At 46.4% G+C, this 16,927-nt stretch overlaps 1 protein-coding gene across 1 annotated transcript in view; it reads right to left on the reverse strand.

Moving 5' to 3' along the window:
* Nucleotides 1-16,927, reverse strand: part of SLC2A13 (solute carrier family 2 member 13) — a 243,588-nt gene that overhangs the window by 52,900 nt on the left and 173,761 nt on the right. Inside the window, exon 7 of the mRNA XM_036889418.2 lies at nucleotides 1,611-1,736. Coding sequence (XP_036745313.2) covers nucleotides 1,611-1,736 — 126 coding nt within the window. The remainder of the gene's footprint in view (nucleotides 1-1,610; nucleotides 1,737-16,927) is intronic.

A 16,927-nucleotide genomic window follows, 5' to 3' on the forward strand; every position in this document is an offset into this window, starting at 1 on the left:
ATCCGCTGTAGGAATGTTTCTTGGTGGCCATATCCTGCCTCTGTTGCTTCCTTTTTAGCATAGACTGAGACAGCCAAGCCCACGGGCCTAACTGGAAGGAGGGCTGTCAGTACAGAGAAGGGTGAAGAGACCTCTGCTTGTTTTTTTGGATACAAGTTTGAAATTATTCTGTAAACACAAAAGTTATTTGTATTGTTCCTACTTAGAGCTTATCTGTGTCTCACTTAACTGTATTAGTGTGTGCAGTCAAGGAATATTGGTATGAAAATATAAATAAAATGTAAGAAGTTGAAATAAAAGAAATAATACATTTCTAGTAAAAACTTGTACAACTTACTATTTGTAAGAAGAACAAAACTCCTCTTTTGACACCTCTGACCTCTACACCTTCCACCACGGAGGAAAGAAATGTCTATTTTTACTGTCATCTTACCATTAGTAGACATTTTAAATAAATTTATAGGTTAATTCTGTGAAATTCAGGAAAGTACATACACAGCTTTCATAATATATTTGTAATTTGGACTAGTAACTTTCCGTTTTTTTCCCTACTGAAAAAAGAATAGTAAGGGTTAAAACTGTAAAGTATTTCATCCAGAATTATTTAATCAATTAACTCCCTAGTGAAGTGTGACTGATGAAAATTACACACGGGGTGTTTTTAAAAGAAACTCATTCAAGTTTTCATTTTAAGTAATAAATTGCATTTAAGTAATAATTGCATTTCTTTTACAGATTTATTTGTAATTAAATGTGTGCATTTAAAATGTGATTTGGGATTTTTACTTAACTACCATATAATTTACTACTTTTTCTTTGGAGTAATTCCCTAATAAAACGATTAATGACAACAGCCGAATGATTAATAATGATAACATTATACTATGTAGCTCCTAGGAGACGCAAGTAGTTTATTAGAGTCCATTGCTTTCACCAGTGCTATGAGGCAGACAAGAGGAGAGAATATTCTTCTTACGGGAATTTAAAAACAAAAGAGGTTAAAGCCATGTCGAAGAATATGTACATACTTCCTGTATCCACAGATGTGAATATTCGTTCATAAATGTGGGAACACTTGGGTTATACAAGTATTGCGCTTATGTGCCTACTATAAATCAATGTGATCTGTCAAAGAAAGGTTTATAGTTTCTCAGACTGGTTATATGCAGTGATTACCAACTTTTTAAATTATTTTGCCTAATTTCACTAAACTCCAGGAAAGCAATCTGATAAAACAATAATTCTATGGAAGAATTTAAGGTGATATTCATTCATTTTTGACTTGACAATTTTCTGTCTTTCACTTCAGTCCAGGAGTTCGGAAATTACTAGTATTACGCACAATAGCCTTGTAGTTAAAACCACACAACTGCCTCCAGATCCAAACTCCTAAACCTTAGGACAGAGGTGGGTCTGGAGACCCGATTTCCTAAAATCTAGGCTTGAGTTTCTGAAACGTAATTTCAATATTTTGACCCCCTTTCATCGGTATATGCTGCAAAATAGTGTAGTCATGAAGATCAGTTCAACAGATTGTTTAAAAGAAGACCAGTTAAGACTCACTCAGAAATTGTGTTGCATATTCTTAGGGCATGTAGGGAACGGCCTACCTGCCCCAGGCTGCCTCGTTCGTAGATGCTCTGTTAACCGGAACACAGGAGGAGTCAACGACGGCCGACTTGTTCATCATGTAGCAGAAACCGCAGTCTGGGTCCAGCATGCATTCATTGCAGTAACTGCACAACAAAAAGAATCACAGTCACGTGAGCAGAGACAACTGGCACTCCCTCCCCTGCACTTTCCACTCTGCTGTGCAGTACGCCTGGGGACTAGTCTTGGCCGTGGAAGGTGACACGTGCTGAGGCAGGTGACACGTGGCAGGTTTTCTTCCATCTTTCACGGCAGCAGCGTGAGAAGCCACTTTGAGATGGAGGCGGCTTGCTTATGAGATGCTCGATGTTGGCCACCCCCAGGCAGCCTGCACAGGAGAACCCTAAGCCCCTGGCATTTCTCCCACGGCACGGACCAGCCCGCCGCAGTGCAGCTGACTGCTTCCATACTGTACCAAAGCATTTATTTCTCTTAACTGTCTCCATCATGTACCATGTCTTTGAAAGACAGACAATATTTTCCCCCAATATATATCCTGAAAGTTCAAGGAATGCTAAAACCTATCTAAAGAAGTTAAAAAACAAATATACAAGCACCCAAATAATGGTCACTGTTCACGCATTGGTGGACATCTGTTCTTGTAACAAATACACCCTGAGTATAAACTATGTGTTAAGCTTAATTTAAAAAGAAGTTGGTGTAGGAACAAAGCCTAACTTTTTCTGAGTCGATCACATCTCCTGGCTGGCCCAGAGCCGTGACCTTTATTCCCTCTAGCGCAGTTTTCACTGCAGTTACTGTATTCTTCAGCTGCCGGCTCTTTTTATGTTCTCTATTTCTCTGCTGAAGTTCTGTGCTCATCCATGCTTCCCCTGAGTTCCGTGAGCATCTTTGTGACCGTTACTTTGAGCTCTTCTCCAAGCAGATTACTTATCTGCGCTTCATGTATTTCTTTCTCTGAGGTTTTGTCTTGTTCTTTTGTTTGGAGCATATTTCTCCTCCTCCTCATTTTGCCTGACTGTGTGTGTGTGTCTGTGTATTCGGCAGGTCGGCCGCACCTCCTGGCCTTAAGGAGTGGCCTCGGGAGGCGTCCTGTGGGGCCCAGAGCCCAGCACCCAGGGCCACCAGAGCCACAGACTGCAGGGGACCCCGGGGGGCTGTGAGGCTCCTGCTGTGGCTGGGCCATGCCTGCTGCAGCCATGCTGATGGGCAGGGCTTGCCCCTGACCTGCTGGCCGAGAAGCCCGGCCGGAACTGCAGCCGAGTGGACCTAGGCTGGGTCGCTCCTCTCCCCTTACTGGGTGGGAGGTGCTCTGGGGGCGCTGGTCCTGGCTGAGATTCCCCCGGTTGTGGTGGGGCAGGAGCCCCTGGGGGGGAGGCCAGCCCTGGCTGAGGCCATCTGCCAGTTGTGATAGGGTGGGAGCCACTTTGGGGGGTGCTGGTTCCCACCAAGTCTTCCCACCAGGTAAGGCAGGGTGGGAGCCACTTTGGGAGGCATTTGCTGGAGCAAGCTGGTTGGGCAGGGAGGGTCTGCAGGGGATGCCAGAGTGGGGCCAGTGGGGCTGGCAAGGCAGATGGGAAGTGTCAGCACTGGTGCCCTCAGCATCAGGCCACGCGGCAGCCGGGTGAGAACACTGGCACCCCTCCCGCTCCCCAGCATTCCGTTCTCAGAGGAAGTCCCTACAGGTCCCGGCTCCCCTGGTACGTGAGGCTACAGTCAGTCAGTGCATTTCCTTCGCACACGGGCCGGGCACTTTCCAAACCGCCGCCTCTGTGCCAGGCCTTGGAGCGGGTGAGACGGTGCGGGGGCCCTTTCAGGGTGGGGCCTTGGTCTCCGGCGGTCCTCCAGCTCTCCCACAGGCCCACTGATGTCACAGCTCCTGGAGTCAAGCCCCACTGACATTCAAAGTCAGCCCGGAGGCTCATCCTCACCCCCCAGGGCGGGCCTCTGTGCCTGCGGGTGCCTCCTGAACGTGGGTCACCACCCGAGTGGTGTGGGTCCCAACCAGACGTTGTCTCTGCTTCTCCTGCCCTTCTTGTGTGCCCTTCCCTCTGTGTCGCCAGCTGTCGGGAGCAGATCTACGCGCCTTCGGGCTGCTTGCAAAGCGGCTGTAGCCCTGGCATGCCCAGGGCAGGCGGGAGCTCGAGATTCTCAGACTCTGCCATCTTGACTGGGATCTAGCCCGACTTATAAGCCAGACTTCAGCCCTGTACTAAAGCAAGAAGGAGGCCTCTAAAGCCTATTGAAAGGTCGCTATACTTTAGAGAGGTGAGACAGCACTGTAAACACACAACTGCCCACACCTGTGATAAGCAGAATAAACAAAACAGTGAAAAGCATTAGAACTCGGAGCTTCTGGCTTGAGAACTAGACTTGGCTAATTTGGGAAGGAAGATAATCCTGGTAGCATTTCGTGTGTTTATTCTACCTGTATGAGGTAGAATCTAACAACCCAGAGGGTTCCAATGGCTTTAAATGATTCTACAAACTCACATGTTTGTAGAGCAATGACTCTACTTTATTTATTTAAAAATGAGTAGCTCCTGTAACTTATTTACTGCTAAGTCAATGGCAAAGGCTGACAGTTACGGAGAACCTACTGTGCGCATGTGCTGGACATGATGCGCTGCCTGTAATGCTTCGCCGCCTGCAGTGTTCACCCGAGCACCCAGCTCTGACCCGAACCTCCCACTCTCCCAGCTGCTGATCAGACGGTCCCCTCCGCCAAGATCACTCACTCAACAAATACCAGTACTTTCCATTTACTATGTGCCAAGCACGACTCCAGGGGCAAACTGGAGAGCAAAACAGATCCCCTGTCCTCCTGGGGGTGGTTTCTGTATTAGACTCCTGGTGACCTCCAGTTAATTTATCCTTTACTTGCACCCCAGTCATTAGCTTTTTCCTTTCTTTAGTTCCGTCCTTATCTAGCTCATGGACCACAGCCCACCATTTCAACACCTTCAATGTCCATGTCCATTTATGTTTTCATCCCATCCATCGAACAAAAATCCTTGTCCCCTATGAACGCAGACACCTGCGTGTTCTGTGCCTCCACCTGTGCACCTAAATGCAGGCGAAGGACTCACACAATGGGCAGATCAGTGGTGACATTTAACACACTACGACTGGCCTCCAGAAATACCCTCAACAGCCTGAAATTCTTAATCATTTTTCATAGTCAGCTGTACACACGGGCTCCTGCCACCTCCCTCCGCAAGGACTCTTCCATTCTCCAGTGCCCCATCTGCTCTCCCTGAACCCCAGCTTTACAGAGACCATAGATAAAAGTGGTAAAGATGGGAACTTACAATCTTACAGCAAACATACAAAGAGCCCTCTTTTCCTCTGCTTCAGTTACTAAGAGAAACTGTTCTTCCTGCCTGGGGCCACCTCTCTGTCTCGGTTTCTCATTCCATTCCGTTGTCTTTCGCCATTTTAGACCCTTTTAATTACTGCCCCTTCTTTCTCTTACTCTTCCTGTTTTAAGGGGGAAAGTCAGGTTTTCAGTTTGAACCCCCTCTTCTTTTTAATGTAGGCATTTATAGTGTCCGTTTCCCACTACACAGCCCTTCCGTTGCATCCGGAGTTTGGAACGTCGTGCCTTCTAATTTCCCTTGTGACTTCTTCGTTGAGCCCTGGATTAAGGAGTATGTTATTTAATTTTCACACATTTGTGAATTTCCCAAATTTCTGTAATTTCTAATTCCACTCATTGTGTTTGGAAAGCATACTCTGTATGATTTGAGTCCTTTGAAAATCTATTGAGGCTTGTTTTATGGCATATATCTGTCCTGGAGAAATGCTCCTCACACGCTTACAAAGAATGTGTATTCCGTGGTGGTGGGACGTTCTGAGGATGTCTGTTAGATCTAGATGGTTTATAGTCAGTATACTAATATTCAAGCATCGCAGCCCCTTGGTGTCTAACAGTCTTTACCTCCACTTTACTCTGTCTATATCCTGGAGATTGCCATCATTTAGAACAGAGGTCAGGAAACTACAGTCCTTGAAACAAATCCAGACCACCCCGTTTCTATAGATAAAGTTTTCCTGGAACACAGCCATGTCCACGTCTTTACGCACTATGACTGCTCTGGAGCTTCAAGGGCAGAAGTGAGAAGCTCTGTCAAAATCCATGTGGTGCGCAAAGCCACAAATAGTTATTCTCTGATCCTTCACGGCAAGTTTGCTGACCCTTGACCCAGAGCACATACACAGATCTCATATGGGGGTTTCTCTGTCCTTTCCTTCAAGATTGCTCACGTCCTTGACTAGAACACCTGGTCCCCTGCCTCAGAGACCTTCCACGTTCCTTCTCCACGATCCTCCGCTCACTCTGTGGTTGTGCGCCCTCCCCTGTCGGACTGTCAGGGTAAGTCCGTCAACTGTCTTGCCAGGCCCTCAAACTCTTTGTACTTGGTCCTTCTATACAGTCACCCTATAAACTTTCATGTCTGATGCTTCCCAGCCATTTTCTTTCTTCCTACCTCTGGGCTGCTCTGTTGGGTGCAGGAAACCGCCTGTCCCCAGGCAGTGACTGTCCCACTCCTGCCACTGACACCCCAACTACAACTACCCCCAGCCCCAACTTCATCCCCCACAAGCCCTTGGCAGGTGGCTTCATCCTACTTCACAGTGAAAACTGAAGGGCTCAGGCATGAACTTTCTCACCTCACACTCAGGCACGAAGCTTTCTAGAGCCACTTCTTCTCTCACCTCTTTAGCTCCAGGCTCTGAAAAACTGGCGTTCGAAGACCAGCCCTCTACCCGGGCTTTCCATCTTGATCCCACTGGTCTTCGCAGGGACCAACACCTTGTCCGATTGGTTATTTTCTTCTCTTTCTACTTGCAAACCTCTCCCAGAACATACTACATAGTTTACGTGCAGACCCAACCCTTCCCATACTAAAAAAGGCTGGAAAACGGCCATTTCCACTATTCCTACTGTCCGTCTCTACCCTTCATTGGGGTCACTCAGTGAAAAGAGGCCAGCGATTAAAAAGTGTTCAGTTTCCTTGCCGCCGCACAGGTGGGCCACTGTGTGGGACGTGACCCGGCCAGCCCTTACCTGCACTCAGAGCCCCTCGGGTTTCTGGACTTTTCCTCCCACTCCCTCACCTTTGACCTGGAATTATTTGTGTTTTATTCTATACACTATTTCACAGCAAAATTCTCCCAAACGTAACATTTCTAACTTCAACTTGATGTTTAGAAAGCTAACACAAAACTTTAAATATCCTGGGGAATCTGCTAACTGACCTTTTACTGAGAGCACCTGTCATAACTGGTTTTAACAAATGGCATTAAAACAGAGAACAAGTTCTAGAAGTGGCTACTTTTTATCTGTGATTTGCTCTTGAAGGCTTCCTCAAACATAACCTGAAGAATTTATGGAAGGCTTTCTTAATATAAAGGCTGAGAATTTAAACACATTGGTACCAAATCAATACTCAAAATAATGTTCTTAGCACAGATGAAAGTGTGTGTGTGTGTGTGTGTGTGTGTGTGTGTGTGTGTGTGTGTGTGTGTGTGTGTGTGTGAGAAAGGCAGACTGCATATTAGGCCCCACTTTTACTTACTGCCTTTTGCGGTGTGACCATATTCTGGAATTCCAACTTTTCTATCCAAACAGCATATGACCCCTTAGAACCCACCCATTTGCAAGATTCTACATGAAAGAAAATGACAGAAATACACATCCTCTCTAAATTTAAATGGCATAAAGCATACATATCAGAATGCTCTAGGACTGACACCTCACAAATATTTACTCTTACATACTGATTTCAAGGGCAGAGACGATACATGTGCTTTACTTTAAGAAACTTCAAATTTATAAAAGAAATGAATTATGAAGGTATTTCTGAAAGGACTATGCTTTATAAGAGGAACTGCTGACCTAAATGCGGATTCCTCCCGATGGGTGCAAAACAGTATAAATGCCGGACAAATCACGGAGCAGAGGCGGTGGATCACACCTCTGCCCCGGGACCTACAACGTTCCTTCCTGGTCGGTCTGCAGCACAGGCTGTGGGCACCCAAGGGAAGGAGGGGGTGCTTGCCGATTCCCCACTGGAGGTGGGACCCCCCAGGACACGTTAACCGAGTGAATCAAAGCACGACAATTGTATAAAGCAGGGCAGGATTGTGGGTTCAGCAGCATTTCTGTCCATTCGTAGGAAATAGTTTTTGGGGGCAGGTGTGTCGAAGTGAGTATCTGAGTCATTTTTAGAATGAAATCCAAAGAAGGCAAAGCTAATACTTTAAGGGGAGCCTGGGCTTTCCATTTCCAGAGGCTGACGCAGCCAGCTGCAAACCGCCAGCCCCCAAGGCAAGAGGCCCTGGTGAATGATTCCGGCACCTCACTGTCAGGACACCAGCTGCCACGGCCGGTTTCCTTCCCTGAAGGAAAGGGCCAGGGAAGGAGAGGGGTCCCTCTGAAATCACAGCCTCCAGCACCTCACGGTGAAAGGACGTTACCGCATTAAGAGAGAATCTGTGCTGAGTGTGCCCAGAACTCGTGCCACTGTCCTCGAGCGTGGACACTCGCATGGGGAGGCCACACAGCAGCCTGTGACGCCTGTTGTCCTCGGCACGGAGGTTCCAGTGTGGGATCTGAAGGCAGAGGACACTAGAGACGCTAATGGGAGACAGGAAAAGACATAATCTGGACAATACCTGCAATTAGAACCCACAGTTCTTTTCTTGCTACTTGAAGGGAAGATTTAACTTTTCAGTCTCTCACCTTTCTTGCTAGAAAAGGAGAAAAATAAGCATTCATGTATTTAGAACAAAACTGGTTCTAAGACTAAAGTGTTTCCAATTAAACTACAAAAGAGCAGAATAAGAGGCAGCCTAGAGTCTGAGGGAGAGAAAGGACGGCCTATTTCCATTTAATCAATCGTTGACATGCTCCACATAGCGCCCCGGGTCTTAACCCAGTGTGCCCCCTTCTCTCTCCCCAGAAATCTTTTAAAATTGATTTGGGTTAATTTAGAACATTTCTATTTTCTACTCTGTGAAGTCAAGTGTGCACTTGGCCGTGTAGAAAATGGTCCGTTTGTTTTGAAGTGTGTCTCATTAAACCCAGTGAGGTGGCGCTTTGGACACAGTGTTTGGTCATCAAACGCCTGTCTTTGGTGTGGCCTACATTTCAGAGACTCAGCAGCGGCCAGGGCAGGGGCTGGGTGGTCCGGGGCGGTGGGTCCTCTTCTGCCCTGGGAGGGAACTGTGTCCACGCACTCATGCCTCATGCACGGATCTACACCCTGCTTTGTTCAATAACGTCACTGATTCGTGTGACAGCTACTCTAAACACTCCCTCTTTTCTGTCCCCTCGCTTCCAATTGCTCAGAGGACTCGAGGCCGATTCACCAGCCAACGGCCTGACTGGGGGACAGCCTGCCTTGCTACGGCCACTGCAGGACCACATTCCTACACGGTCCTGCAAAGAGAACCCCAGGGCACCTGCCTCCTCCTCAGCCAGCGTGTAGGTAGGTGGCTTCTCCCCGCCGCTGGGCTGTACCAACTAAGGGGACTCCGGAGAATTGAGAAATAATTCTGGGGGACTTAAGTAAATGGTTGGAAATTAACTTACAAAGCTGGGGACCCGCGGGCACTGATTTCATGAAGCAAATCACGCCCCCCCCTCCCTGAAAGCTGCTCCCACGAGGCTGCCAGTGACCTCACGGGCGCCTCTCCGCACTTCCCTTTCCCACTCTCCATTTATCGTTCCTACGGAAATTTCCTAAAATTCGCCCTCTCCCCTCCACCTCCTCCGTCCAGGACACCACACGCTCTCTGCACCTTCCACCTCTCCTCCCGCTGCAGCGTGAGTGTCCTCCTCCTCCTCCTGGCCCTTCCTCCCTCGCTTCTGTTCCTGGCGATCTTCTTCCCTTCTTCTGCACACTGCCGCTGGGAAACACCCACCTACGTGACCGTCACGGCCACCAGTACACCCAGGCGCCAGGACCGTTTCTCCGGTTCGCTTCTCTTCCTTATGTGTCAGACCCAAAATGCCGACTGCCTGATTTTCTGGATGTTTCACAAATACTCAACATACCACAAGCTCACTCTTGGCCTTCCTGGCAGACCTACCGCTCTTTTCTGTCTCACAGTCTAGAAACCTGGGCATATGATCTGAGACCGCCCACATCCAGCTACGGCTGCATTCGAGTCTGTCTCTAGAAGGCGCATAGCTCCTCTGCTCTCCGTTCTTGGCCCTTGTCACCCGGACTTCGACTTGGCATTTGCCGCCTCTCACCGGAGCTTTGCCAACCGTCTTCGGACGGGCCCTCCTGCTTCCAGACTCGCCGGAGCGCCGACCGGTCAGACCCCTCTTGTGTTTGAACCGTGTGACGGGTCTCGCTTGCCTAGAGGGTGACGGCAAACTCCTCGCTACGGCGTGACCTAGCCCTGTCGAGCCCTGTCTTGTCTTGTCCATCTTTTCTTCCTATTTCTCCACAGGGGCCATAGGCTCTGACCAGTTCCTGCAAAGTGCAGGATTCAGAATATGACAAGCTCTTGTATTTTCTCTCCTATCGTTTTTCTCCATCTGGACTGTTACTTTCCACCTTTATTGTCCTGCACATTTGCTTCTAGACTCATATCTGGCATCACATTCTCTGAAGCCCCGCGGCCCCAGCAGGGTCGGACGCGTCATGCGCTGCCAGAGGGCCGCAGAGGGGCACTGACGGTACTGCCCGTTCCGCTGCTGCTCTCAGGGTCGGGGGCGTCTGCCTTCCTCACCGTGACCTTCCCAAGGCAGAGGTTTTTGTCCCGTATCTCTCTTGTTCCTAGCGATTTCCACGTTGCCTGGTCCACCTCAATAAATGCCCGCTGAAGGGCTAGGGAGCGGAGTGAGTGCCCCCTAGGCCAACCGCAGCTCCGGGAGTGGCCGCTGCCGACGTCCTGCCTCGCTGCCACGTCCGGGTCCGTGAGACCAGGGAACTGAGGCTCGAATCAAGCTGTGAGTTGTTCCATAAAACTCATGGCTCTAAGGTCAAACCCATACAAAACTATCTGGAACCTTCTGGCACATTTCTCCTCTCTTCTCCTTAGGAACTGAGGCTAGCACAGTGGATTCCTGAGTTAGAGGCAAAAAAGTGACTCACAGCAGTGAGGCCCGCTGATCAAAGGCAGTAGGAAGAGAAAGCGGGGCCATTCGCCGTCTGGTGCTATTGAACAGGCGAGGTGGCCTGTTTGCCAGAATGGGACTTTTTAAAAAAATATTTACTAGTACTTTAGCTTCTAATTTCTAGTAACTGGCTTTTTTTTTTTTTTAATGAATTCTGGGATTAGTTCTCCCAATTTATCTCAGAAGGGCGTGCCAAGAGACTCTCCAAAGGGGAGGGAGGAATTAGAGGAGGGCTCTGTTTGCCAGCCTGGCATCTTCAATAGGGCTAAATGATCTCCTATGACAGTTTGATCAATATCTGATCAACATGTAACCTCTGATCAACACAGTTAAAAACAAAAACCTCAATCCCAACTTTGCAAATATAAGATGACATGTACATGCATGTTTATGTATGTACATATGTGCATTTAGGTAAATAAGTGTGTGTGTCTACATTGCCTGTAATCTAACCTATCAGACTTCTCCTCTCCCCCTTACACACCACAATGGCCCCGCACTGCCGTCACACACACGCATACTTACACACAACTTCCTCAGACAACAAACTGAGAGTTCAGTCAGATTTACAAAACAATTTGGTAATCAACATATAGGCACCTAATTACAACTGGATTAGTGTGCAACATGCCACCTTCAAAGGAAAAACACAGCAATGAAAATTCTCTGCTGACAGTAGCATTATTCACTGTTGAAGAGACAGAAAAGAAATAGCTGGCGGGAATCTGAGGGACTGGAACTTGGAGGTTCTCCACTGGACTCAGTCAATCAGCATTTGTAGGTCTGAAGAGGCTTTTCGAAAGTTTCATGGTGAGCCTCGCTGTGGCTGGACCACAGAAGAGCAGTGTACACTCAATCACTGCAAGTTCTTTAGTCCTTACTCTGGCTTTACCACAGAGGCCTTATTTTCCTTATTTCTGGATAAGGATTCTGAGATTTAGAGAGATTATTCTAGCTAAGCAAGGTCACACAGCTGAAAATGTGGCTTAAGGGCATTGACTTAATCCCAGACTTAAGTGCATCAACTCCAAATGCCCATATTTCAGTAACTTTACTTAAAGGAAAATGGGCAAAAGATTTTAAGGGAAATATGCTAAAATTACAATTGGGAAGGAAAGAGCGACGGTCCTTAGAGCGTGTAAAATGTACCATGCACTTTCCACGCCCTGCCAACAGCAAGGGGAGGTGAGCGCCGGCGCCCCCATTTTACAGAAGACAGCGATGCTGGGGGGAAGCCGGGAGACTTGCTCAGGTCTCCAACGAGGGTTCTCTGCCTCAGAGGCAGTTTTCATTCCGTTTAACCCTTAGCCTGTTGAAATTTTAAGTTATCCCCTTGGGAAAACTGACTGGCATAGTGCAGATACTGACTTCATGGTAGGTAAAATAAGTTACTTATTGAGCATAAACAATGCTTCTGTTGTCTTGTGTAGACAGCACACGGGGCAGTGGTTACACTCCCAGCAAAATGAAGGCAGGAAGGTCAACGCTTACTGCAGAAAAGTGGTGGCCGCTACGGCATGGGTAGTTTTTTAACCAAATTTTCTTTATTGAGATAAAATTCCCATAGCATAGAATTTACTATTCTAACCACAAATATTCCCTGTTCTTGAAACTTTTCAGAATTATATAATGTAAGTTTAAAAGCAATTGAGGGTGTCCTTTTTAGAAGAGCTAACATGGTCTGTTTAATGTATAAAATATAAATAATTAAGTATCAAGAAAGCAGGGTATCTGTTAGTGCAGCACTGCACGTTCAGCACCCATGAAGCCCAGCGTGCTGTGGGCACCTCGCGGGCCTCAGCCGCGTGCACACCAGTCCCTCCCCATCCTCGCTCTCAGTCTCTGTGGCTTTGGTTCTCCGAGGTCAGCCACGGTCCACGTACCGTGAGGATGTGAGAACCTGCCTGATGCTGCCTCCGGTGCCCTCCGTAGCCTCCCCACTTCCTCCCCCACGTGGGTATTTTACCCTCTCACGTCACCACAAGAAGGGTGGCTAAACATATTTTGAGAGCGAGACCACATTCTCATAACTTTTATTAGAGTATATTATTATAATTGTTCTGTTTCATTATTATTGTTGCTAATCTTTTGCTGTGCCTAATTATAAATTAAACTTTATCACAGGTATGTATGTATAGGAAAAAACACAGTACATACAGGGTTCAGTACTACCTGTGGTTTCAGGCATCCACAGGGGGTCTTGGACCGTATTCCCCATGGATGGGGGGGGCAGGGGGACAACTGTGATGAGGGGCAAGTGAGGTGTGAACTCAATTCTGGGTCTCAGTTTTTTATAGGCTTTGGAATTTACATTTTTTCCTCATTTGACAAGTTCAAATGAAGGTAAGGAAATGAGGGAAAATTTTACTTATTTTCTTATTTTTTCCTTAAAATATTATGGGGTGTCTATCTCCACCAAAAAATGCACAAGAAATATACTCCTCTGAACTGAACTTAAAAGACTATGCTGATTTATAATGTGCACTTACGTCAATTCATGAATTTTAAAATCAAAAAGAAAAATTCAACCAACATGCCTCATAACTGGTTACAAATACTATTAGATTTCTAGGTCATAAATTAGGAAATGCAATTCTTATTCTGAACTAATGAACGTTTACTGTTTGGAGTATCACAAACTTAGATTTGAGCATACAGTGTCTGCATTCTTTGTGAATGCACGGTCACATGGACTTTAATGTATTTTCTTTTCATCCACACAAAAAATGGTACTCTAAAAGCAAGTTGATCACATATTTTTTTAAGCCTGTTTGTGCCAGCATTTAAAATTGCTTCTCTTTTGGGGACTCATTTTTGTTTCTTTGCTTTGGTAATTCCAGGTATTATTTTTAAATACTACCCAGAAAGACACCTGGTAACCAAGTCTGTTTTATGTTTTTCATTAAAGCCTAGTGTCCCACCTGGCACCTGCTTATCACACTGTAAGGGCTTCATAACAAAGCAAAAGGGCAACCAAAGCAAGGGGACAAAGTATGTTTAGGCTCAGCCTGCTCGTCATTTCTCCCACGGTCGCGTGGAGGGCTGTCTGATTTTCGTAGGAAACGGTATATGTGAATGTGAAGGGCAAAGGGAGGTTTGCTTGGGGCGTGCAAGGAACTATTAATGCCTGGGGCCCCAGAACCATGTTTGATGTGGAAGCTGTGCTGTGTGCCGGAGAGGGAACGAGAGAGCCCAGAAGTCATCTCCCTGGACGGCACCGTGCGCTCTGACAACTGCCACACTGACGGGAATGCATGAAATGAAGAATTCAAGGTGGATGAAAACAGGGGAATCAGGAAAATGAAGCTGGGGGTGGGGCTGGCCAAATACTGATAACCACACAGTGATTCTTCTCCTTAAGGAGAACACGCAGGTCCACACGTATGATTCACCTCCACAACCAGAGCAGGAAGCTAAGACGAGAAAAGGGCTGCCTGGTCTCCCCGTTCTCACCACAGCGTGCAGGGGCAGTCGGATTGGCCCGAAGGATATTTCTTTGTAAGTGCATCGCATCTATAGCTGCTTCTTGTCTTAAATTACTTTCTCCATATCATCTGTCTGTAACAGAGGCCTTCAAAACAACACTCACCCAAAGCAAACAAACCAAAACAAAAACTACAGTTCCACTTGGATCAGAAATGCATACTCAAAACTATGTGGTTGAGATCATTTTGTGCTAAGTGAACCCAAGGTGGTGAATCGTTCGAAATATTTTAGAATGATTTTCTTTTACCTTAAGCACTTGCTTCTATATCATAAAATGTCCTGTGATGATCCTTAAAATGACAGAAAAAGAATTTTCTGAGCTGAATAAATATAAATGAAAATGAGCAAAATTTAAAAAAATCTTCTAAGTCCCAAACAGACTGTGACTCAAAAAAGATTTCTCAAAAAACAAAAAAAATCTCCATTTCACTGAATGAGTGAAAACACAGCCACAGGGTATTTTTAGACCCACTGGCCTTTGCTCATAAGGAATTACCGTCCACTTCCCAAAGGGCACAGCACCATCGCTGGGCAGTAAGAGCGCCCGCGGCTGGACTGAATTTCAGAATGACGAGTGTGGTGGCGGAGAGCTGGGCTCTGAAAGCTCCGATCTACTGTCTCTGAGCCACACGATCCTCTGAGATCCACTTCACTTCTTCAGCCTCAGAGTCACTGGTAAAACCGGGGAAAGATTAGCATCCGCCCCTGTTATGCTGAAGGACACGAGAGAGAAGCCATGTAAAGCTCTTAACACAGAGGTTGGCACAACGGTGACGATATAATAAAGGGCAACTGCCATGACTATTCCTTTTTCTTTTTTAAGATTCTCTCTTTTTACTGAAGTCAGTTGACATACAATATTATATTAGTTTCAACCAGTATATATATTACAAAATGCTCACCATGGTAAGTGCAGTTACCATCTGTCACCATCCTGTTATTTCAATATGCTATACTTTTCATCCCCATGACTTATTTATTATATAATTGGAAGTTTGTACCGCCTCACACCCTTCACCTATTCCCCCCTCCCCCTCCCTGTGGCAACTGCCAGTCTGTTCTCTGTGTTGATGAGTCTATTTTCTGTTTCATTTGTGTTGTTTTCAAAAAGTCCACACATAAATGAAATCATATGGTGTTTGTCTTTATCTGCCTTATTTCACTTAGCATAATACCCTCTAGGTCCATCTATATTGTTGTAAATGGCAAGATTTCATTCTTTTTTAAGGCTGAGTAATATTCCATTGTGTTTATGTATCACATCTTCTCTACCCATTCATCTGGCAATGGACACTTAAGTTGCCTGGCTACTGTAAACAATGTGCACCAAACAAAGAGGTGCATATGATGATTGCAGCATTTAGTCCAGTTACATTCGAAGCGATTATTGATAGGTATGTACTTACTGCCATTTGGTTATTGTTTTCTGGTTGTGTGTGTGGGTCTTCTCCATCCCTTCTGCCCTTGCATTTGATACCGGATCTGGCACAGTTGCTCCAAACTCCCTACCTCTGAATTTATTTATCATGAGAGAGAAAGAAACTTCTTTCTTGCTTAAGCCAGGTATTTTGGGTTCTTCTATTATATACGGTCACACACAATTCTTAACTGATACAAGAGTATTTTTCAAATGCTTAAAACAAATGTTTGCTTGTTTCTGACTATATTCTGCAGTATCAGTTTCTATGCAAGTCCTACCTTCTCTCTAAAGAGACGAGACTTGAGTATGGCTCAAAATGGAAATAAAAGCCCTTCTAAGAGATGGCCGCCTCCTGATAAGGGGCTCTACCTGTCGCTCGCTTCCTTAACGGCTGGCACATCGAAGGGCGGGTGGCTAGTGTTCAGTCTGAATGGAAGAACAAGGAGGGGCAGGGCCCCACGCGCGTCTCTGTGGGCGCGCTTGCCAGTTCTAACGCGGACTCTCCCCAGTGCGCGGCCACCGTCCGGTGGGGAGCAGGGCGTCCAGCAAGAACTCTGCTTCCTTCCAGTCACGTGTACATCACGAAGGTGACCGAGGCAGTCTGAGAGCGGGCCCCCACCTCAGTCACCTGGCGCATCTAAGAATGGCTGAGCCTCCAGGCTGGGCGCCGCCTCGCCTCTGAGACTCGCTGTCACTAAGGACGATACGGTGAGGCTCCCGCTCGTCAAGGCCATTCCGCCTTGTGACTCTGTTTTGCCAGGTGTGCACAACTCTGTCCTCTCGGAGGCGGTCAGCTGTTCCTTCACAGCCGTCCTTGTGGGTACCTCAGGAGTTAAGCTTCTCTGCTCAGGGCTGCCATTTCTGGGGCTCCAAATTCTCTCTGACAGGATCATTACCAAGTTTATTTCTCTTGGAGTCTCATAAGATTCATGCTTATTCGAGTTTCATTTATGTGTAAATTTCTTTGCTTTTTCTAATGAATGGCCAATTTATTGCTTTTGTCTTCTTCCAAGATCTTGCAGATCCTAAGTTTCTTTCAAACTCATATGGCCATTCACCTCTTTTCTTTTGTCTCGGTAAATGCCCAGGCTCTGTTGATTTTAACTTCTATTTTTTCAATATTCTTTCAGAGGGCTATTATCCTTTTCTTCTGTTTTTTTTTGTTATTGGTATATCTAATTTTATTTTAGTCCTGAAGTTTAAGATTTTTAGAGTCTTGTGTCTTTCCACATCTTCCTTGGTAACTCAATTCAAACTGTGTTTATCAGAGC

Source organism: Manis pentadactyla, chromosome 14, assembly GCF_030020395.1.
Source record: "Manis pentadactyla isolate mManPen7 chromosome 14, mManPen7.hap1, whole genome shotgun sequence".
In the NCBI taxonomy this organism is placed as follows: domain Eukaryota; kingdom Metazoa; phylum Chordata; class Mammalia; order Pholidota; family Manidae; genus Manis; species Manis pentadactyla.